The 23,753-nt window shown below is 43.0% G+C and overlaps 1 protein-coding gene across 1 annotated transcript in view; it reads left to right on the top strand.

Moving 5' to 3' along the window:
• Window positions 1-2,914: 2,914 nt before the first annotated feature.
• LOC308172052 (dual specificity calcium/calmodulin-dependent 3',5'-cyclic nucleotide phosphodiesterase 1A-like) overlaps window positions 2,915-23,753 on the top strand; it is a gene marked incomplete at both ends in the record, with an annotated part of 64,359 nt that continues 43,520 nt past the window's right edge. Inside the window, 3 exons of the mRNA XM_080546963.1 lie at window positions 2,915-3,179; window positions 13,827-13,877; window positions 14,233-14,398. Coding sequence (XP_080403089.1) covers window positions 2,915-3,179; window positions 13,827-13,877; window positions 14,233-14,398 — 482 coding nt within the window. The remainder of the gene's footprint in view (window positions 3,180-13,826; window positions 13,878-14,232; window positions 14,399-23,753) is intronic.

The following is a 23,753-nucleotide window of genomic DNA, read 5'->3' as shown; positions in this document are numbered from 1 at the left end:
TAGAGGCAGGTCAGTTAGGGTTTCAGCATTAAACATCACATCATGTTATGTAGGCATGGCTCTGTAAGTTTCGTTCTCAAGGGTTACATTTTCCAATTTCAATACGGACACAATGCTTAATATATATAGTTGTATCCACTTAATAATCTCTTTAATCCAATGTTTAAAGTTATACAACAGCAGGAACAGAAAATCTGGAATTCCGGGGGAGTCTGTTAATATTCCACTCTTCCACATAGTTTGAAAGGCAAACTGTTGCAATTAGGCTCTCCCGAATGTCAGGGAATAGAATATTTGTTCTAGCTGTAGATGCACTAGATGCAATATTATACAATATTTGTTCTAGCAGGAACATGCACCATTTTTCACACAAGGCACATTCCAATTGAGATAAAGATACATCATGTTCCTCCATAAATGTGAAATAGTTAGTGCTGGTGCATGCACTCATTAATCATAGCTTACACACCCCAAAAAGGCAGTTCATGCTTGTGTGAATCATCAGTTACAAATCATGCAAACCACTTTATTGGGTCTAAGTCAGAGAGGAAGTGTGTGTGTGTGTGTGTGTGTGTGTGTGTGTGTGTGTGTGTGTGTGTGTGTGTGTGTGTGTGTGTGTGTGTGTGTGTGTGGTACAGTCGGCTGTAAGTGGATTTGCAAACATCTTAGAGGACAATCAAAACAAAATGTACTTAGTTACCTCCTGCGTCTTCTCAGAAGTGAAGAAGCATGATGTGTCTACTTTGACAAATATCCAAGGCCAGCAGGGCAGGGCAGGGCAGGGCAGGGCAGGGCAGGGCAGGGCAGGGCAGGGCGGGCAGTTGTGTGTGTAGCCTTTGAGACAGAGGGATTCTACCTCAGTGACGTACATTGAGCGACCGACTGTATTGACTGCCACCTAACGGTGCTGAAGATCCATTGCACCCTTCCCCGTGACGTGTTGAGTTGATGATTAGTTGAACTCTTTAGTTACATAGATAGAACCAGTGGTGTAGTCTACGTGATACGCAGGACTACGCCGTATACCCACTAGGAAAGGACAAGGATTTGCGTATACCCACTTAAAAATGCGCGAGGATACGTAACGGCGTTTTGTGACAGAACTTTCACACTTTTTATTCATATTCATAAATTCACCCCGTCTGTGTTACGAAGCACTTACTTCAAACTTTCTGACATGTTTGTTATCGCATAACCAGTCGTTCAGAATGCTCTCAGTATTTCCCCTACAGAGCCTTGGGGCGGGCGGGTCAGACCTCCACACACAGCTTCGTGCTGCGCTGGAGAATGTTTTCGTTTTGTTTTGTTTTTGTTTTTGCGCGAGTGTGCGCGTGCGACGCGAGAGAGTTTTTGCAGGGTGAAAGCTCTGCAGAAGAAAGTAAGCAAGTTGAAATGTTAGCAAATATAATTACTGTGTTCTGACAGAGAAAGTTAGTTCAAATTAGTCGTTATTATTGTGACTAGAAAACGTCTGATTATAGTTTCATGGTGTGAATAATAGTGTCAAAGAACTAGCAAGCTAGCTAGCTCAGAGGTGATGAGATGAGCTAGTCTGCTGCACACATGCCAGCTAAAGAGCTAACTGGAGGCACTTTATTATTTTACTTAAAGTAGATATACAATCTACAATACCATAATGGTATATTTACAGTACATGGACAGTGGATTGAAGCATTGGAACAAACCCTCACTCATTGAAAATGTCTGTTTTTTGTAGTTGGACATACGATTTTCTTACAGGTGAGAGAGTAAGTAAAGACAGTATCTGACTGCATTGCCCACAGCAACCCAATATTCAATTAGAATGATATGATTTGATATGAATTCAATGTATACCTCTTATTAGATTATAAATACTCTGGTTGTTATATTTGCCTTTTGGTTGACAGCAAAAGAGGGAGAGAGGAGGATAGAGAGGGAGAGAAGGAGAGAGAGCAGGATGGTGTCGGCACACCACAGAGAGAGAGAGCAAGAACCAGGTGAGAAAGTGGACAGGTAGTCAAGACCACATAAGTAGCCTTGAGAACCGATGGTTCTCGAGCCTAACGGCCCATAGGGAAGGAGCCTATCTCCTGTTTCTGTAGCGTGAGGCAGCTTGATGTACAAGTACAGTCCATGCCACCCCCCCCCAAGGCAGCAAACACTGGTGTAGATGCATACTGTATGCATAAGTGAGTGTGGTGGTGCTTATGGGGTGTCGCTACGGGACAGGTGTCGCTCTGACTGGGAGGGCAAAATCACAGTATACCCACTAGAAAAAACTAGACTACACCACTGGATAGAACAGTATGTTGCTGGCATTAACTAGGCTATTTCATGACCGTATTCAACATTAATAGCCTATGCAAACATTAATGTATGGTAAAGTATGCCGATTTTAAAATAAGTGGACCTTACACTTAACAGTCATATGTTAAAAGTTGTCTCAACATGAGAAACGTGAACATTTCCATCATGTGCACTTGATTTCCTCATCATATTAATAATCCGGGACACTTGCCAGACTAATTAGTGTCGCTTGTTTTCGCTTGCCGTGCCCCGGAGAGTTCAATGTGTTTGCCAAGAACTTTCTCCCCGTGACGACATCCCCTGTCGACAAAAAGGATGCGCTCAAAGAGGATGGAGGTATGATGAACACTGCTCATATTTAGTTTATCTCGACTTTTCCGTATTCCAACAAGGTATAGGCTACTTTTCTTTCTCTTGTAATATGCATCATTTGTCTGATTATCGCAGCGAACCGGCAATTTAACAAATTTACAAGATGAGCATGCACCATGCAGCAACCTGGAAATAGGCTGTTTCTCTAGAAAATTTTGGGAAAAATAGATTTATCTACCATGCTTTGTTTATTGCACCCTTAAAATACAGTATGACCTGCTCTGACTGATTAAGAAGACCTCAAACAGTCGTAATGGGCTCCGTGACATCCGCCTTGACAAGAAGGACAAGACACGCGTTGGTCAAAGTGGGATCGGAACCGGAGCCTGACTCCGAGCGGAGCCACTCAGCCCCAGAAACGGACCGGGACATCAGGAAGAAAAGCGCGCGCTTGAACGGATCTTCGGACCAAATCGCAAGACAGAGCACGAGGCAGTCGCTCTCCGAGGTCCTGAACGCACAGGACGGCGATGCGGTGGCACAAACTTCAAGCAGTGTGGAAGAGCCCCCTGGAAGTAGTGAACTTCACCGTAAGTCTCTTTCGCAAACTCGGTAAAACTGTATTGCACACGGGTTAAATGTACAAATGCAATTGTGATTTACATCTGAACAACATTTTCTTTCTCAAATGACAATGAACCCTTAATTATTTCTATAAGGCTATCTACATTTCTACAACGAAATAACCACATCACATATTTACCACTTATCTGGAGAAATTCTTCCTCAACTCTTTGATAATATTGCTCAATGTTTGCCTGTACATCCTAACACCTTTATTGTGGTTGGCTACCGACCATTTGTCTGCAGATAAGAGAGTAGTGGGCACTTTGTCCCGAATGTATAAAAAAAGAGCTTCATAGGAATATAGACAACACTAGCATACTCATAATTAATGGACAGAGTCCTTTGAAGACCAACCCGCATGTTACCAAACTATCAAGCATCTCTTTGATGTCAGAGTAGTGTTCCTTGATCTGTCTTCGTAAAATATTTGAGAGATGTTCTGAAAAGTCTGCCAAAATACTTACTAACTCGCATCTATTTCTGAATAAAAGAATGCCTATTCTAATGGCTGTAGGAGCGGAGAGCCTAGCCTTTGTATGTAAAGACCCCAACTCTGACCAGCGCTGTACAGCCTCCTTTATCACACATTTCCACACATTTCTACAACAATCTCCTTTTTCCATCAACCATCCTTTAGAGAATCCCCATAGCCCTTTCCTGCTCTATCTCTCTTCCTCTGTTCAAACACCCTCCCCCTCCCTGTCTCCTTCCTATCCCTCCCAGAAGAGTGGATTTGTCCCCGGATGGCTCCATAAATATCAGCTGTGCTGTGGTTGCCATGGCCGTGCAACAGTGATGCTTCATGCAGAGTTTCCTTCCCTCTCCCTGGTGTGTAGGTGGAACACCTGACGAGGCCCTCTTTCCACCTGAGGAGTTTCTGTCTCTCCTCTGTGGTTCTCACCTGCACAGTCCCCTGGTCCACTGAGGGGAGAGCAATAGACACAAACTCACATTCCCTTCTGGATCAATCAGTGAACTCAGCCTCAGCCAAACAGTCTCCTATTAGATGTATATAGATACAGTTGGGGAAATAAGTATTCGACACATCAAAAGAAAATGTATTCAACATATTTCCATTGCAGCTATTCACATGAAATTTAGAGCACACATTGGTATTAACTCAATAAAATGACACAGCTAAAGAAATTGTAACACTCCAGTCCATAAATGTTATGTGCAATAAACGTGAATGACACAGGAAAGAAGTATTGAACAAGCTAACTGAAGTGTATGTAATACTTGGTGGAGAAGCCTTGGTTTCTAATGACAGCTTCAAGACGCTTCCTGTACGAAACAAGACGCTTCTTGTACGAAAAAACTCATCTCTCACAGTGATCAGGTGGGATTTTGGCCCATTTTTCAACACAGACCATTTTTAAATCTTGAAGATTCCTGGGGGCTGGTGAATCTTGATCTTCAGTTCCTTTGACACATTTTCTATTGGATGTAAGTCTGGCGATTGACTAGGCCAGTCCAACACCCTTATCTTCTTCCTCTTGAACCAATTGAGAGTTTCCTTTGCAGTATGTTTTGGATCGTTGTCCTGCTGGAAGATCCACCCATGTCTCATCCTCATCAACCTGGTGGATGGCAACAGATTCTTCTCAAGAATTTCCCGGTACTATTCGTCTTCCCTTTGATAATTTGAATTCCACCAGTACCATGTGAAGAGAAACAGCCCCATACCATGACGCTTCCACCTCTGAACCTCACTGTAGGTATGGTCATTTTAGGATCATAAGCAGAACCATTTCTCCTCCAAACATGGTGCGTCATATTGTTGCCGAAAAGTTAGATCTTTGTCTTATCTGACCAGGTTACATTCTCCCAGATTCTCCAAATGAGTCTTCAGGAGTAACCGCAAATGGAGACCGTGGCAGTGGAGTGCATTGCATATTGTTTTCTTTGTGACAACTGTACCCACTGCTTCCAGGTCTTTCTGGAGCTCTGCTCGAGTGGATCTTGGCTCTTGGGCTACTCTTCTGACTAACGTTTCTGATTGCACAGTCAGAAATCTTGCGAAGTGCTCCTGTGCGTGACCGGTTGATGGTCGAGTGATGTTCTTGTGGATACTGGCCCCAATGGTGCTTATAGGAACATTCAGGAGTTGAGAAATCCGTCAGTAACCTTGCCATTACTATGCTGCTCAACAATCTTGTTGTGAAGGTCTTGGGAGAGCTCTTTGCCTCTACCCATCATGAGATGCTTCTTGCAGCAAAGCTTGGTGACAAATGATTTGTTTACTTGCATTCAGAGGTGGGAAACCCTTTTCCAAAGAATGGAAGTACTTACCCACTAACATGCACTAACCCAGCTGATTGTAATTAGCACAGGTAGGAGAACTCATTAATGGCATAAGATGGTTTTAGAGCTTTTTCTTACTGTGTTCAATAGTTGTTCAATAGTGTTTTTTCCACTTTATTGCACATAGCTTTTTTTTTATGGATTGGAATGTTACAATTTCTTTAGCTGTGTAGTTGTATTGAGTTAATACTAATGCCTGGTCTACATTTCATGTGAATAAGCTATGCATATGCAATGGAAATATGTTGAATTAGCTCTGATTGTCCTGTCCATACCACTAATTGGACGTTTCTCCATTTGGAGGTCGAGAGGGGCATACACTATCCCAATTACTGTATGGTAAAACTGCACTCTGTTCTACAGTACATAACTGCTTGTGTATTTAGAGTAATGCTTTAGGTAGTACATGTTCCTCTGTGATAAGATGTAACTCCTCAGTCTCACGGGGGAAAGGGCAGGAAGGGCTTCTTGTGAGTGTGAATCCCTCCTTGAGAGAGAGGTGTAAACGTAGGGCACAGGAGATTTTGTAATAGCCGTGTTATTGAAGTGGTATAATTACTCCACTGTTGATTGGGTTGCTATGGCAGGAAGTAGGTCGTAGCAGGTGAGGCTGGTGGAGGTAGAACTCAGAGGACGGGCTCATTGTAATGCATGGCACGGAATGAGGAATGTTATCAAACACAACATGTTTGATGCCATTCCTTGTTACATCCCATGCATTACAATGAGCTCGTCCTCCGATTTCACCTCCAACAACCTCCACTGTTAGAGAGTGTCCCTCCTACCGACCATGAGGGGATTAAGTCGATTGAAACCTAATCAACTATGAATTGTTTTCAGAATGGGTTCTTTAGTGCTGTAAGAAAGATGAGACGGTATTTATGTTTAATTGAGATCATATGTACAGCCGTGTGAGAAAGACAAGAAATCAATCTCAACGATTCTCAGTAAGTTCTTGTTCCTGTTCCTTTCTAATGAAAGACAATACATTTACATTTTTGACATTTAGCAGATGCCTTTATCCAAAGCGACTTACAACAAATACATTTGTCTAAGTAAGTGAATCATCTATCCATCAGTCCTCGCATGAAAAAGTAATCTATGTTCGGGCCAGAGGCCATTGGCAGTCAAAACTCAGTCTGGTGAAAAGGGACGCATGTCGGTAATTCTCAAGTTTTTTGGGGGGTATTGCGAAAGTTTAAGTGTTGAAGAGCCCACTTGATATAACAAACAACAGTTTTAGGATCACTCAATACTTTAGCTACTGGGTGATACACAACCTTCGTTTTAGGATGTGTTCAAAAGCATAGACTGTGTGATCATCTAACTATGTGTAGTTATGTGTTTTTAGCCTGTTGATGTTTTATCAGCATGTTGCGATGTGCTAAACATGCAGTTAGATGTTCCTAGCGATGTTTCTTTTTAGAGCTAGCCTACTAGCAGCTGTTGTGTGTGTGTTTTGATTCAGAGCGGGTTTCTCCACTATTTGGTTTGAGGTGCACCAACATTCAAATAAGCATAATCTTCTTCAACTATTTTCACACATCATTTGAAAGCTTACAATCTGCACTTTCATAATCTGGGAAACAGAAAGATGACCATGGCCTACTTGAGGACTTTTTAACCAGATCCTGTCACAAATGCTAGAAGAAGGAAGAATTATGTTTTTTTTAAAATAATAATAATTATTATTATTATTTACAGTAGACAAACTCTACAGGGGAATAGAGGGGATGGAGACGTTTCAGGAGGGACAGTTAAGGTGTAGCCTGAAGAGATGTATCTTCAGATAGCAGGGATGATACATACCTTGTAAATGTGACATTTCAAGATATTAGCCTCAGTTGCCTCTCTTACTGTGATTACTTTTAGTTTGATTACTTGATGGCTTGATTATCTTGATATTCTTGATTATCTTGATTATCGTCCTCCTCAGTGTTTATTCTGATCCTAGTGTGGGAGTGCAATAATGTTTTAGGCGCCATGCTGGTCAGCCTGGCATTATTTGACACTATCTATATGAGTTAAAGTAGCTATTTGTTGTTTTTTGGCCTACAGCTGAGATAACAGTGATTATCACACTGGGACTTTTGTCTGGGTGTATTCATGTTTCTGCTTGGGAAAAACTATTGATCATAATCAAAAGGCCTCCAACTGTCTGTGTCCACAGCTTACACGGCAACAGTGGGATATCAACCTTTGATCCTAGCGAATCACAGGGCTTAAAAGGCAACCCAAATCCAACCTAGACAACAACTCCACAGAATCAAAGCATCGGTATGATTTGTATGGTTCTGTTTTGTCAGATAATTTCCCTCAGGTTACCCAACACGAGCTAACATTACCTTAAACGTCTCCCTAATGAGTGTTTGTCAGGGGAAGACGCGAGATCCTTGGCTCCCAGTGTCTCTTAATGACCTGAGTGTGTCACTGTGGTAACAGCCGAGAGGAACAGACTGTTCAGGCTCTGATGTCATCTCGTTCCACGGTTCCGTGTTCTAGGGGAAGACTCTAATGAGGTTGTTTTGCCTCCTATTATGAATGTGATGATCAAAATATTCTATATTCCATAAGAGTGAATGATTACTGTCGCCTTTCTCTCTAGAGTTGTTCTATCTTTGGCTTGGTAAAGGGAGCGATGAGGATGCATAGAGAACATTGCTTTGTTGTGTCTACGGTTGTGTTCTTCTACTCATAAGCAACAAAGCCATGTTTAGTTCATGGGAATGTCAGCATAAGTATGAATGTCAGCATAAGTATGAATGTCAGCATAATAGCAGCATGTGTGCAGCATTGCAAACAATTTGAACGAAATGTAAAGTAATAGGTGAAATATTATCTGTCAAATCTCTTAGAAATTGATATGCTATTCTGTTCTACACACTGTCACCTTTTATTGAGATGAATAGCTGTGGGTGGCTGTCTCTCTTTTTCATGTTCAGATCAAAGGTGAGTGACAGTCCTCTACAGACATAATAGGACCCAGGTGTGTTGATGTATGAACAATATGTATTTATGAACATCACACACAAGCCGTGAACCTCATACTAAGATGGAATTTACCCCTGGTGCAACAGATTACATATAAATGAATATACATTTTGGGTCACATTCCTCATTTCCTAGAATATTTTATTATTATTATTATTTTATCATGTGCATTTAATTACTTTTATCCATGTGATTACTGGCTTAAAAGAATAATCAAATCATTCAATCAAGTATCAGTCATGCGTCGCATTTTCAGTTATGGAGTTACTCTACGTTAGTATTAGTATTACATAAGCTCTTGGGCCGGTTTCAGAGACGAGGCTTAAGCCTAGTCCTGGACTAAATCACACTTTCAATGTAAAATCTCCATTGAAGATGTTTTTTAGTCTAGGATTAGGCTTAAGCCTTGTCTGTGAAACCGGCCCCTTATGTCTCCAAATTTAAACAAAACGAGACCATAATTGTGATATAGGTATTTTGTTTGAGTTGTACCAACATTAAAATAAGCATCTTCTTCAACTATTTTCAAATGTTCATTGTCTGGAAAAAAACGATAAATGACCTTGTCCTACTTGAGGACTTTTTAATCAGAACCGGTCACAAATTGATCATTGAAAGCCAAACAACTTTTAGTTTCCCTTTATCCTCCGTGTCATTTACAAATCATTATACAACGGGTTGATGAAAACAGGCACTGTGATTGGTCGAGAGATGTTCAAAGCCTTGATTTAGTAACGATTTAAATTACGGACATCCATACACATTGAGTCAATGGTCTGACTCAAAGATCTCATGGTTGCCTTGGTGACAGCGACATCAGCTTGACAATGACCCCTCAAGGAATCTTGGCACGAATATATACAGTACGTATTGAATCACTTGTTGAAAGCTATAGCTTGATAAAATATCCTCTCCTTCAATCTAAATTAGATTGCTCAAACAACTAGATTGGCTTTGCATTCAATTAATTGGTAACATGATACTATGTAATAAAACACCAAAAAAGATTGAGTGAGTGCAAGGGAAATACAGCATAGCAACACTTCAATGACCTGTTTCTAACGCATTAGTACAGTATGACTTGCTATAAATCTTCATAACAGCTTCATAACAGCCTCATCATCTACCAATTCATTCACAAAGCATCTCATACAGACTAGAGAGGATTCCGGAGTGTTTCTCCATAGGGGGTTCATACCTGACATCCCTTCTTTTCGCTACATTCCCTAATTGCCCTTTCTTCTTCAATCGATCACCCACTAATAGGCGTCCAGTCTAATGCTCAAGCCCCCCGGAAATCATTAGAGAACAGTCCAACACCTCCATTAATACGTGCCAGTCACCTCCCCCTCCCTCAACACCCCCCACCCCGACTCCCCCACCCCCATATAAATGTGCTAACTAGACTGTACTCCACACACCTCTGTCACAGTCGTGTGGCTATTAAAAATGAGTGTAATTCTGAATTCTGAAGGACTCAGAAAGTGTACCCATTTGGTTGGCTACCATTAGATACTCCAGCTACGGGTGGGATTGAGGTCCCCCCCCCTCCCGTTTTAGTGATTTCAAAACCATTGCTTTTAGGGTAGTGTTCGTCCTGTTGTGTATGAGTAAAAGACATCATGACGTGGACCGTTGATTTGTTCGTCGTATGAAAAATGCATCATCCCGGTCGGATGGATACGAAATAAATGTAGCACAGAAAAGTGTCTCGCATGCAAATGATAATTAGGCTGTCCCCCCCCCCCCAGTGGGATGACACATCAATGGACCCAGAACAGCTGTTGTATACAGTGTACCTTCTAGTACCAGGTGTTGGTGAAATTAGTCATCATGTACACAGACACCAACAGACATGATGGCTGTTTAGAATTAATTCTATCTGCCACTCCGATCACTGCTGCTAGGATTTCCACTCATGTACAGTACATGACATTAGTCGTTTAGCAGACCCACTTATCCAATAAGTGTGTTTGTCTTTAGTAAGTGAATCAACTACTAGACAGTACATCACAATCAACAAGAATAAGACTAATAAGTCTTTCTAGAACAACAAGTGCCACAAGCAGTCACAGTGCTCTAGAAAGGGACAAAAGCAACAGTCCTTTTTTTTCTGTTTTCTTCCTTTCATTTCTCCTTCTTTGCTGAAGTGCGTTAGATGATGCAGGGTACTGCCGGTGATTTGGGGGGAATTAGATTAAGGCTTGGTTGGTGGGAGGAGGCGCAGCAGAGACAAGAACTGCAGGGGCTGAAACACAAAGGCGAGTGATTATCACTCGGTGGCCTGAGCCTGCAGACAGGATGGAGAGAGGATAAAAACATGGCCATCAGTATACACCACGGGACAGAGTGGGTAAGAAAACAAAAACAATTTGTACAGAACAGGGGAGGCTGACGGAGGTAGACATCTGAGAATGGGCTCATTGTAATGCATGGGATGGAGTAAGGAATGGTATGAAACACATGTGATATCCTCTGACTTCAACCTCCACCAGCTTCCAGTGATACAGTATATATCTACATATATACGTATATATACACAAACAGAGATAATACAAACAGATAGCCTTTTGTCCATTGTAGCGTAGCTAATCAGTATATATATACCCCCCCCACACACACACACACATATATATATATACTATACGTGTTGTTTTCTGAACCATGTGCCACTGTCAGCATACTCTAATAAGTGTCTAGCATCTAGATTGTTTGATGACTGGAGACTTGACAACCATCTTTAGTCCTTGAAAGGGATTAATTAGTAATTAGAGGGCTGTAGTGAAACATGGCAAATTTAAAACGTCATCTCATAAATGTCAAATAGCACTAACAAGGGGGCCTCTCTCTGATGACTCAGTGCTGTGTGAGGTAAGGGAGGACAAAGCGCTAACAAGCTCAGAGGGGGAGAAGATACACACTGGAGAGAGTGAAGTGGTCATTCACCCATGTGAACGATAGGCCATTACAACAAACAAACAAACAAACTTGATAGATTACATTTCAGTTTTAATGAGTGTGAAATTGTGCTTTCAATCAAATGATCTCAAAACGGAGTTGCGGTGATGGAGAACAAATCAGAGGTTAAATGAACCGTTTTCTGATCCAGTAAAGTTTCCGATTACAATTTTGATTAGTCATTAACCTGGAGAGTACCGGTGTGCGCAGATCTCCGCTCTCCAAATTAATTATTAACCTTTGTTTAGAAACATCCATTAGACTGCAGTTCTGTGGGTCACATTCCATAACGGCCCCTGCGATAAGACAACATTAAAACCAGGACCATTGATTGGTATGCACACCATGGGAGAATGGTGTGTTTGATGGTGTGTTTGACAATGTACTCGTCCTCCGATTTCTACCTCCGCCAGCCTCCACTGACGCACAGCCAACATTACAGGTTGTTAATGCATGATTGGCACTCCAACGGTGTTGGTCCGGAGATAGAGTGTAAGTTGCGTGGGAGTGACTACTGTACTAGACGCAGTGGGCGGCAGGAGTCACCATGTTGTTATTAGTGAGACCCGAATAGCAGCTTTTCAGTAAGTGCTTGGCAGAGCCAGGAGTCAGGTTCACAGAGAGATGTGCTAAGTGAGGGCCCCCTTGCACTCCCCCCAACCCCCCATCCCCCCAACCACGCTTCTCCGATGAAGTGATAGCATGTGAACAGAGAGCTGTGTTTGAGGCAGAGAGAGAGAGAGAAGAAGGAGAAGAGGAGAGAGAGTATCGCAGCCTGGAGGAGCTTGTTGAGGTGGGAAGAGGTGTTACAAGGAGAGACAAAGAGGCGGACCGAAGAGGAGATAAAGAACAACAGATATCTGCGCTGCACTCGTGTCCCTGACAACAACTCTCCCCACTGACTGCACTGAATCTCACAAGTGTCTTGTGGAATAACAGCTTCTATTTCGCAAGGGGACACTCGCAGCGAGTACGGATACTAGACGTGTCAGGGGTCTAAAATGACTGAAGCTAACTCTAAGAAACAACAATTTAAAAAAGGCCGGAGTGCCACATTCAGCATTGATGGCTTCAACATCACCATAGGTAAGTATAGTATAGTAGAGAGAGAGAGAGAGAGAGAGAGAGAGAGAGAGAGAGAGAGAGAGAGCGAGCGAGAGAGTGAGAGAGAGCATGGCAGTTTAGCACTGTTACAATTCAATGTTTCTTAAACTGAACAATAACATTCTATGTCCCAGTTTTCTGTGGCATCACCATTCATTAGAACATGAATTATTCATCATCAAGCATGCACAACTGGACTCAGTAACCCTGGGTGAAGACCAGAATATGATTGACAGATTACCGCCCTCTGCAATACTACTCCATGGTAACGAGGGCTTTGGAGGAGAGGAAGTTGACGTCACAAGGACTTAGTTTCATTGTCTTGGCAACCAGAGACTGTTGATGAACTTTGTGCATTTGCTCTGATATTGTTGTGGCTCCCATCCAACCATCCAACAACCATCCAACCATCCAACCATGCACTGAACAGGAGAATACAGACAGAGAAAGAAGTGAGAATTAGATAGAGGATGGAGGGAAGGTATGATGAAATTCAGGTTACAACACGTGTTTGTGATTGATGGGGAATAGCCAGAGTGGGACTTGAATCGGCAACCTATAGCGTCGTATGACGAGTGCACCACTAAAATCAGTGCAACACCTCATGGCAGAGACCCGAGCTAGTACACTCACACATGGACACAACGGAGAGACATGATAACCTCGAAGTCAAGGATCTCCTTTTTACTCCAACCTCACATCAACCCTATGATGCCACTGTCGTCATGGTTACCGGCAATCAATTGCCTTACCCGGCCTGTGCAGCACTTTGTCAGTCTGCTGCAGCCGAGTGTGACTCTTTAGTGCCACAGAGTAGACGTCCGTTGCCTTTCCTCTCTGTTCTGTCTCAGAAGTGGTAACCACACAGTATTTGACTTAGAGTGGAATGATAGCTAAAAGCTTTCTGTTTTTGACTGCCAGTTTAGTGTGCAACCCTTGATGAAAATTGAGAACTTCAAAACCACATGGAGTGCAATTCCATGCCTTATCAACAGTTAAATGGCTGGCAATCTGGCTATGACTCATGTCACTCATGGCACTTGTGTACCTTTTCCTCTCTTTTTCTCTTTCTCTCTCTTTCTCTTTCTCTCTCTCTCTCTCTCTCTCTCTCTCTCTCTCTCTCTCTCTCTCTCTCTCTCTCTCTCTCTCTCTCTCTCTCTCTCTCTCTCTCTCTCTCTCTCTCTCTCCCACACACACACACACACACCCACCTACCTTCTTTGTCTATTTTATCTCTTTAGTGGCCAATGAGGAAGGGGAGAGCGCTGCCAAGCCACTGGCCAGGTTTGCGCGTAAGTGTTACACTATGTCTAATGTCCATTATTTGCAGGCTGAATTACTGTGTGGTCTGAACTGCAGCCTACTTGTTCTCTTGTGTGGTTTAGATACAGTAGTAATGACACTATATATCCACAAGGTGGCAGCATCACAAAGGCTCTTGCTCAGTGCACCGAAAACTTGAGTCATGTATGATGTGGACCGAGACTCAATGTACATTGTGAACGATGTCACGTCCTTAATGATGAAATAGCTCATCACCACAATGTGGAATTTGTGAAAGAGTTTGCAGTGATCCATTAGATTGACTTACAAATAGGTACACACTTTTGAGGCTGCTCTTCTCACTGTTTGGCCTCATCGTTGCAGGATCTCAATCCCAGAGTGCTTTGTGGAATGCCATCACGGCGGGGATGGGGATCAAAGACAAGGCGCTAAAGCCTGTCCTGAATGACCCCCGATCTCCAGAGGAAGTGCTGGCTGAGGAACTTCCGGCGACTGACGGACCGGAGGCCACAGAGAAGACAGCTGTCAGGTTTGGTGCTGCTCAGCTATCAGGCTCAGTCTTATCAATACCCTTTCATCCATAGGTAGAGGTGATGCTTGAAGAGACATACGTGGAGTAATATGGGGCTCTTTGGTGCTTGCTTTTGCAGTCCAGGAGTTTAGTCTTTCAGATGCCATGTTGCTTAGTTACCCTGGTGACTGGAATGGATCTGGCAGGATTGGAGTGGTTTGTGTCCTATTGAGGAGATAGTGTTCTGTGTGATATGTTGTACACACACACATACACACACACACACACACACACACATTCTGACGCACATAGGTCAATTTTTATGCACAAGTTTTGGACAAGGTTCTCGAGGGACCTAGACATGATTGATCCCATCTGATAATGAGGATTTCAGTCAAGCATTAACATAGTCTGTATTCACTTCTAGAATATTGTATATCGTCACATTGCGCATGATTATAATTAACCTAGGAGACCCAGGAGACCAAGAGAAATGCCAGAGGAGTCGATTGTCAGATCGCTGGCAGGTGTGCCAATCCATGCAGGTAGAGGTCACGGAGGCCGAGTCGTGACAAGTTATGTGCGCCAAGGGTGGGGTCATGTGACCCCTTGAGTAAAAAAAAAAAACTTTGCAATTTTCTTACTTACCACCCAGTATCCTTACATTTTTAAAAATCACACTAGGATAAGCTAGTATTAGCTGTTTTGCAGTATTTCTGTGCACTCGTGTTCGCCTTTGCCGCCATCTTTTTTTTCCATGGATGCAATGCTCTTTCATATCAGCAGATGTTGCAGGAGGTCAGTTATCATGATAGGGGGGACAGTTATCATGACAGTTATTTATTTAGGCTACATGACAATAAACATAAGATATTTGTAGTATAATGTGTTTAGTTTATCTATTAGCTTACATGTGCTGAATTCACTGCGTGAATGTCGCAGGGATTGGTAATAGTGGACAATGAGTCGGCGCGCATGAAGCACTATGAAGCACATTTTGAAGCGAATTTAAGAATCACAGAATCACAGAAACACAGAAATGATCATCAAACATTTGAATAGAAACATGCAGAGAATAAATATTAGAATAAACGTTTATTTAGAGACCACCTGGCAATACCAATGGGAGACCACCTGACATTACAATGACAATAAACATGACAATAAACGCACAGTAACTATGAAGCTCATATTACATTGTATGGGGAAAACCGTGCCGTAAGCAATTATTTAAATTAATTATTATCCCCCTGAAACCCAAAATCCTTACTTCTGTCTTGCATGAAAATGTGTTGCATTATTAAAGCCGACACGCTTAACACGCTTAACGCATTAGCTACATGCTAATGTTCAAGAGGCGCCATCGTAACAGCTTCCCATTCTAAAGACTACGGGTCATCTGATCCCCGAGGCCGCTGCCGATCCCAATTCCCTTTTCTACCCCTACGGCTCGTTTTCGAGTGTCACTCGATTCGAAGGCCTTGCCTTCGAATACGTCACAAGCCCTACCCCTTCAAATCTCAGCCCTTTGAATTGGGACAGCCCTTCACGGCGCCTACGTCATCAACAGTGGTTTGGCGCTGTACGGGTGACGCGTTGTGTTGCCGGCGAATTCTCACATCTCGCAATGCCTTCAGCTGTGTTTATTTCTGTTGCGTGTGCTATAAGGATCTTTTTTCGTTTGTTATCAACACACTGTAGTTAGACGTTCCTTTTTTAGTCTCTTCCGTCAGCGATGTATTTTTTGTGGACATCGCAATAATGACAATGAATGACTCCAACCAAAACACAGAGTATTAACCATCTGTCAGCGCACAATGTTCCTCCAAAGATACCTGTGACTCAATCCTCAGCCACCACATACACACGAGTCCATCAGTAGTCATAAAGCGTTGTCCAAAAATCACGTTACCAAGCGCCTTTCTCAGAACAATTCGTCGTCTAGAATCCAAAAATCAATCCATCATAGTGGTGGTCAAAAACGTAGAAAGAGGATCTCTTGGGGACACGGACACATTTGCCCGTGAAGGAGAGATGACAAATAAGCGGAAACATTTCTCAGTAGAGTCGAACGGTGATAGATCATCATCCTTTACGCGTATCCTTAACTGTTACATTTCGCGTGTCATATGCCATCAGACATGGAAATATGTCAATGCGCGGCTGTCATGCACAAATCAGCTTGTAACGTTAGACACACTTATATCGGAATGATAACGTTTTGTTGTTGTTGTGCTTGTTATAAAGAAAAGGTCTATAATGCATTGAAATGAATGATACAACCCATTAATAATATTACCTAATAACAACTGCTCGGATTAGATTGCGGGTGGAAATAGGTCAAAATGCGCATCATGTAGTCAGATGAACGTTTGATAGATAACTTTACATATGTGTACCATCATCCGCTGTCAAACGCCACAGGTAATAATTGATTTAAGACTGTAATCTCTGAAATGCTCGACTGTCATGCAGCGTTGCGTTACTGTAACGTTAGACACAGCACCGACATAAAAGCGATTTTTGGGTTAAGCTTGTTATAAATAAAAGGTCTATAATGCATTGTAATGACATTAAACTAAGACAATACGATGGTTATCATAATTTTTCAAATCTTTATTAATAAGTAATTACAGAGAAAGTAAAATGACATTTCCGCATTGAATAGAGCGACATAAGATTTCTGTAGATGATTCGCAATGCATCCTGGTATCAAGGGGTAGCGTACCGTTAGCCCTTCGAAGCTAGTGTGGTCCTGAAATCCCTCGAAACGAAGGGATAGTTAGCCCTCCCCCTTACCCCTAGCCCTCGACGAAATATGAATTGAGACAGCCCTCGCCCTAAACGTGAACGCGCAAATCGAGCCATAGGGGTGAAAACGAAGGGCTAGGGGTGAATTGGGATCGGGCCTTAAAGAGTAGGTGAATAGCGTGGCGCTTCTAGTGTTAAGTTGAATCATCGCGCACCACTGATGTCAATGTAAGACGTATCTTACGCAATTGTCAGAAATGTGTGCGCGGATCTCTCTAAGAAAAGAGCTGTTGTTTTCTGACGTCGTCTCTCAGAACGATCTCATTAACCCACATTGTCCTTCCTTTCCCGACCCGTCAACACTTACGAATTTGTTCCACGCATTCAGCCTTCCCATAGTGTCATTGCAACTCATTGCCTCTTGATTTCCTCGCGGTTCTCTCTTCACTTTCAAATCACGGAGCCCCTTCCCTTCCCTTCCCCTCTGAGTGAACAGGTTCATTACCTGTAGGAAGACGGGGGAAAGTCATTTTCCAGTTGGCTGGAGGCAGCTTGCTCCGTTAAAAAAGACAGCTCAATGATGAAAGGAAAACACAGCCTAACTAACCAGAGGGGCTGAGTTAAAACGCACGCCTCGCTTCAGAGAGAAACATTCAGCATGTCACTTGTCTTATTTCTCTTACTCGTCTCTTAATATTGCCACTTTATTGATCTTTGCCTTATTTGTCTTTTCATAACTACTGCCATTTTACTTCTCTTGTCGCTGCAATGTCGAGGACCTGAAGCCCAAGAATTTTACTCTCTTATACATGTTTAATGGGATGTAACAATAAACCTGAAACTTCAAACTTCAAACTTGCAGCATTACACAGCCTTTGAGTGGCAGAGGTAACATAGGCTCTGGGCTTTTGTACTGAAGACACACATGCACGCACATACACACACACACGCACACATGCATGTGCACACACACACACACACATACACGCACACACACACACACACACACACACACACACACACACACACACACACACACACACACACACACACACAAAAGCTCTGCAATAAGCCCTCCCACACATGTGTGCCTACAGCATTTAAGTGATGAATGGTGGCATGAAGAGGTCAGGTGAATGGATGACCGTGAAAACGGCTCTAATCCATAAGATGATGATGCAACAACCTTGTGGCCACTCTCCTCCAGGCCTGTATAATGAACTCATGTCGGAGATACAGTGGAGATGCTGATCACATGACCAGTGAGGAGGCATGGAGCAGCATAGAGGAACAGCATGTACAGTCATCACTTTGGAAGAAAACATCCATGGATCAGAATGACTACATACTATACTGTACAGTAGGCTAGTGAACATGAAGAGGGTCATTCGTGACACTTTTCTCCTCTGTATTTCTCTACAGTTGGGCTAATACAACAGGTATCCTTCGTAGCTCAGTGGTCCTCTGTGGCTCAGTTGGTAGAGCATGGCACTAACAACGCTTAGGTTGGGTGGTCGATTCCCGCTGGGACCATAGATACAGATAATATATATTATATTATTAGGTATAACGCTGCCGCAAACAGTATTGCTTTCAAGCAAGTTTTTGCTGGATCCTTTCCTTACTCTGATTGGTTACTGAAGCCACCTGGCCCTGTTGTATCTCTGTGTACCAGGCGAGGCTGGTGGAGGTAGAAATCGGAGGCCGGGCTCATTGTAAGGCTTGGAAGGAAATGAGGAATGATATCAAACCCACATGTTACAATGAGCCCCGTCCTCCGATTTCTACCTCCAATCCCTGATTGGACTGAACAAGCCGTCGAATTAATCAGTTCACGTGTGTTTGATACCATTCATCATCATTCCATTCCATGCATCACAATGAGCCCGTCCTCCGATTTCTACCTCCACTAGCCTCCCCTGCGGTGCACCACCCTTCCTTCCCTTCCTCCCTTCATCCCCATCTCGAGCTCAGCTGTTTCAGCGTTCTTCCAATTTCGCAGCTGACCTGAAAGCCATCAACACAGAACATTAAACATTGAGCGCGGGAGGTGCAGTAAGCTTGTCGCTTATTTAAGCAACAGGCCTTTCTGCGGATGGAGTGGATTGTTGTGGCGAGACCAGATAAACATGCTTCTATGGTTTTGTTTCGACAACATCCTCCGTTACAGTGACAAGAAACAATACGGGTCCATGAGCGGAGAGAGCGCTGACTGAATCTTCAGTGTAGTGTTGTCATGCTGCTCTGTGTTGTCATTAGTCTTCGCTTGTGCCTTTTAAAGCGGCGTTGGCAGGAAAACGAACGAGCCGCTCTGTACAAAAGGGAAAACCGGCGGTTCATCACACACTTGAGTGGTACTGCCTTCGCCTGTGTTCATTAACATTATCTCTTTGTACCGTTTGCACTCCTGTCTCTATCCCGCCTGCACGCACACGCACACACACAACACGCGCACGCACGCACACGCACACACACACACACACACACACACACACACACACACACACACATATACACACACACGCGCACGCACACACACACGCACGCACACACACACACACACACGCACACACACACACACACACACACACACACACACACACACACACACACACACACACATACAAACACACCGACACACACACACACACACACACACACACACACACACACACACCTACACACACACACACACACACACACACACACACACACACACTGGTGGAGTGCTGTGAGGTGTAGTGATTCATCTCCTGGTTAATTAGATGCCATGCGCTGTGATGAAATCCCTGGTTGATTAATGGGCTCCAGCTCAGTCTTAATACCTTCATGTTTGGGGATCTGACCTGCTCTCCCTCCAGCTCAGGTTCAGACACCCTCCTGCCATCACCTTTATTTGGCTCTGAGCCCCCCAACCCGCCCCCCCCCCCAGGCTTTCTGTCCACTGCTGCAGGTGAAAGGTGTTTTTTACCCTACAGTTTAGAGCCATTAATAAAACTGATACGAATCTCACCTTAATGATTACCATGTTAAAGAGGCACACTGTATCATCACAATATAACATCTCTCACTTAGTAATGTCTTTGTGTCAAAGAAATAGATCAATCTGACAAGGATTGTGTGTGTGTGTGTCATAGAATAGACTACTTTGTGATACAAAGAGGACAGTCAGCAATAAAGCATGCAGACTGGAGGTTCTATCCACATAACAGGATTGTATAGAAGGACTGGCGTCAAAACAATCTAAAACGGTATACTGTATCACATGAGCATCACTCACTATCATCTACGTACATAATCCACAACAATCATTAGGCAGTAGAGAAATGCAGCGTAGAATGATAAGTAGGGTTTGAACCAATTGAGTTGTGAGGCAATCAGGTATGGTCTAACTCTGTCTAGTAAATCTCATCTTCTGCTTGTGGTCCTCTGTGGCTCAGTTGGTAGAGCATGGCACTCACAACGCTTAGGTTGTGGGTGTGATTTGGCACCATTTACCGTATACCATAAAAATGTATGCACTTACTTCAACGCAACAGCTAAATGGTATATATAAATGAACACTTTATTAGGAACACCTCTCCAAGCTGGGGGAGATGGTGTAATGGTCTGGGGAATGTTTTCTTGGCACACTTTGGTCCCATTAATACCAATCAATCCTCGCTTTAATGCCACAGCCTATTTGAGTATAATTGCTGACCATCTGCATCCCTTCATGGCCACAATTTACCCATCTTCTAATGGCTACTTCCAGCATGATAATGCACCATGTCACAAAGCAAAAGTCATCTCAAACTGGTTTCATGAACATGACAATGAGTTCAGTGTTCTTCAGTGGCCTTCCCAGTCACAGGATCTGAATCCAATAGAACACCTTTGCGGTGTGGTAGAATGGGAGATTCACAGCTTGAAAGTGCACCTGAAGAATCTCGAAGGAATGTTTCCTACATCTGGTGGAATCAATGACACGAAGAATTGAGTCTGTTTTGAGAGCAAAGGGAGGCCCTACCCAGTATTACTTGATTTCCAGATGAATACATGAACTGTACGCTATATATTTCATATTTCCAGTATTTGTGACATACATTTCACATTCTTACGCATGTGAGGAAATGTTGTGTGTCATATTGAGCATCGCTTGACTACAGTAACTCCTGCCTGTGTTGATGTATCTGTAGAGGTGGTGTGATCCAGTTCCCTCCCTGTGAACATTACTTGTGTGTTTTTCATTGGGATCTGCCCTTACCCTTCCCATTAGCCCTTGACCCCTGACCTTGTTCAATAACAATCAATGAACCATTACCGCCCTTTGCCTCTAAGCCTCTAAATGCAAGTCATTCTGCCATGATGACTAATGCACAGTAAAAGACAATAGGTCATGCTGGAACTGTTTGCTGCTACTGAGGACTTACAGCAGGGGAGGCTGGTGGTGGTAGTAATAGTAGAATGGGCTCATTGTAATGCATGGAATGGAATGGGGAATGGTATCAAACACGTGTGTCCTCCGATTTCTACCTCCACCAGGCTCCTCTGATTTACAGTGTAGATGAAAGCTGGATGCACAAGCAAGAGGCAGGTTTTTTTAGCGATATATATAACATATTCAGGAAGGAGACCCCAGGAAGAGCGGCTGATGTTTTGCATCAGCTAATGGGGATCCTAATAAAATAAAATAAAAATAAATATATTTTGGTGCAAGCGAAACTCACAATAGTTAGATAGGTTAATGAAGGAGTTTTATTCATCTAATAGCTAGTCTGATGCTTGCCTTCACCATGGGATTAAGGGGAGAAGCAACAGGAAAGGGTAAAAGGTTAAGCATATGTCTAATGTAAACCTTTAGACACTCATAATTGGATTGGATCTCTGTTAACCTCGGTTAGATTAATATATGACCTTTGACCTAAGGGCTCTGGTCCCTCCCTCCCGTCCCTCCCTCCATACCTCTGGAGGTTTTTCTTCCCATAGCTCTCCTGTCCACAAATGAATATCGGCTGCTTAGGGTCCTCTGCCCTCAATTTCCCCACACAGCTCTCTATCTTCTCTCTATCCAATAAGTACGATGTAAAAGAAAATTAATAATAATACAAATGAGAAAAAAATGGATGGAGGAAATCATGCTTTTGTGATGGATGACGTCAAGAAAAGTGGTCATTACCTTAAGTGAATTGCTGTGTTGATGCATAGCTCTCCCTATCCAATGAGGTTGAAATCCAAATTAGTTTTTAATTTTTAATGTACTGTACCTTCCAAATGGCCGAAGCGAATGCCCAGATTTCTCTCTCTGATCTGAGTAACTGATGGACAGTGATAACAAAGAATACCTTGGCAGTTACATTGTCAGGGAGTCCCTCGGGTCGTCATAATACGCATAACTCATTTCTACTGACCTGATTCATTGGAATTAATGCCATGAGTGGTCATACTCATTCCATTAAATAAAGAATGTGTTTCCAGAGTCGAATGAAATGCAGATTTAATCATTAACTTGATCTCGCTCACCGTGTCGTACCATTTGTCTTTAGATTGAATAACCACCTTCAATGAGCTTCCTGTCTCATACTTACTCAGTCAGACATGACTACACTCCTTTAGAATCCCCCAGGCTGCTGTTAAATAGATCATGTGGGATCTAGACAATGAGATTATCTCTCCAATATCTAACAGTCTCTTGTATCATTCCACTTCTGCTCTGACCTCTGTCTCTTTATGTGTGTGTGTGTGTGTGTGTGTGTGTGTGTGTGTGTGTGTGTGTGTGTGTGTGTGTATGTGTGTGTGTGTGTGTGTGTGTGTGTGTGGTGAGGATTTATTTTCTTATTCAGCTGATTCATTATGTACGTGTCTGTGTGTGTGTGTGTGTGTGTGTGTGTGTGTGTGTGTGTGTTTGTGTGTGTGTTTTTCATGCAGCATGTATGCTGCTGTATCTCTGTCTTCATGACTCAACATGTATTTCAAAACACTCCTGCAATCCCTTCCAGCTCACGACCATGTGAATTCTAATTAAGCATCATTTGCATAATGGAGCCTTTTGTTGTCATTGGCATCGAACAGCTTTCCTCTCTGGGATGCCTGGAGAGCTTGGACGGTATGCCTCTCTCCCCTCAGAACAGGCCACATTCTTTTCCCTGCTATTTTTGACTTCTCTGGAATTTGCCTTTTTTCCGAGTGAAGTGAAGACCTTCTCCTTCACCAGAACTGTCCGAAGGACTTTTGTGGCCCGAAGCAAGATTTTACATTTTTACTAACAAGATTTACACACGTTTTGTCAGGCGGTTGGTGTTTTTGATTGACAAAAAAAACAGGATTCAAACCCCAGCCTCCACTTTAGTAGACAGGTGTTCTAACCAGCTAAGGGCCAAGGGCTTGTAACAATGAGTATGAAACGACCCAAAGTTACCCATAATGCTGTAGCCCACCGTTTTCGTTGAACAGGGGGGAGTAGCGCTAGCAGAGTTTTGATTGACAGACGGACACTTCGTCGGACGGGAGAGAGAGATTTTCATTGACGGGAGGTAGCCTGCAGCCTGCGGATGTTGACGAAAGAAAGAAAGAAAGATTTCAAAACTGAATACACTTCATACGCTTCAGTGCTCAGCACAACACAGAAGGCTACGTTGAGGTT

Source organism: Nansenia antarctica (genome assembly GCF_963989245.1).
Source record: "Nansenia antarctica genome assembly, chromosome: 16".
NCBI classification, from domain to species: Eukaryota; Metazoa; Chordata; class Actinopteri; order Argentiniformes; family Microstomatidae; genus Nansenia; species Nansenia antarctica.
The sequence above is the reverse complement of the archived record's forward strand: the minus strand, read 5'-3'. Positions and strand labels throughout refer to the sequence as shown.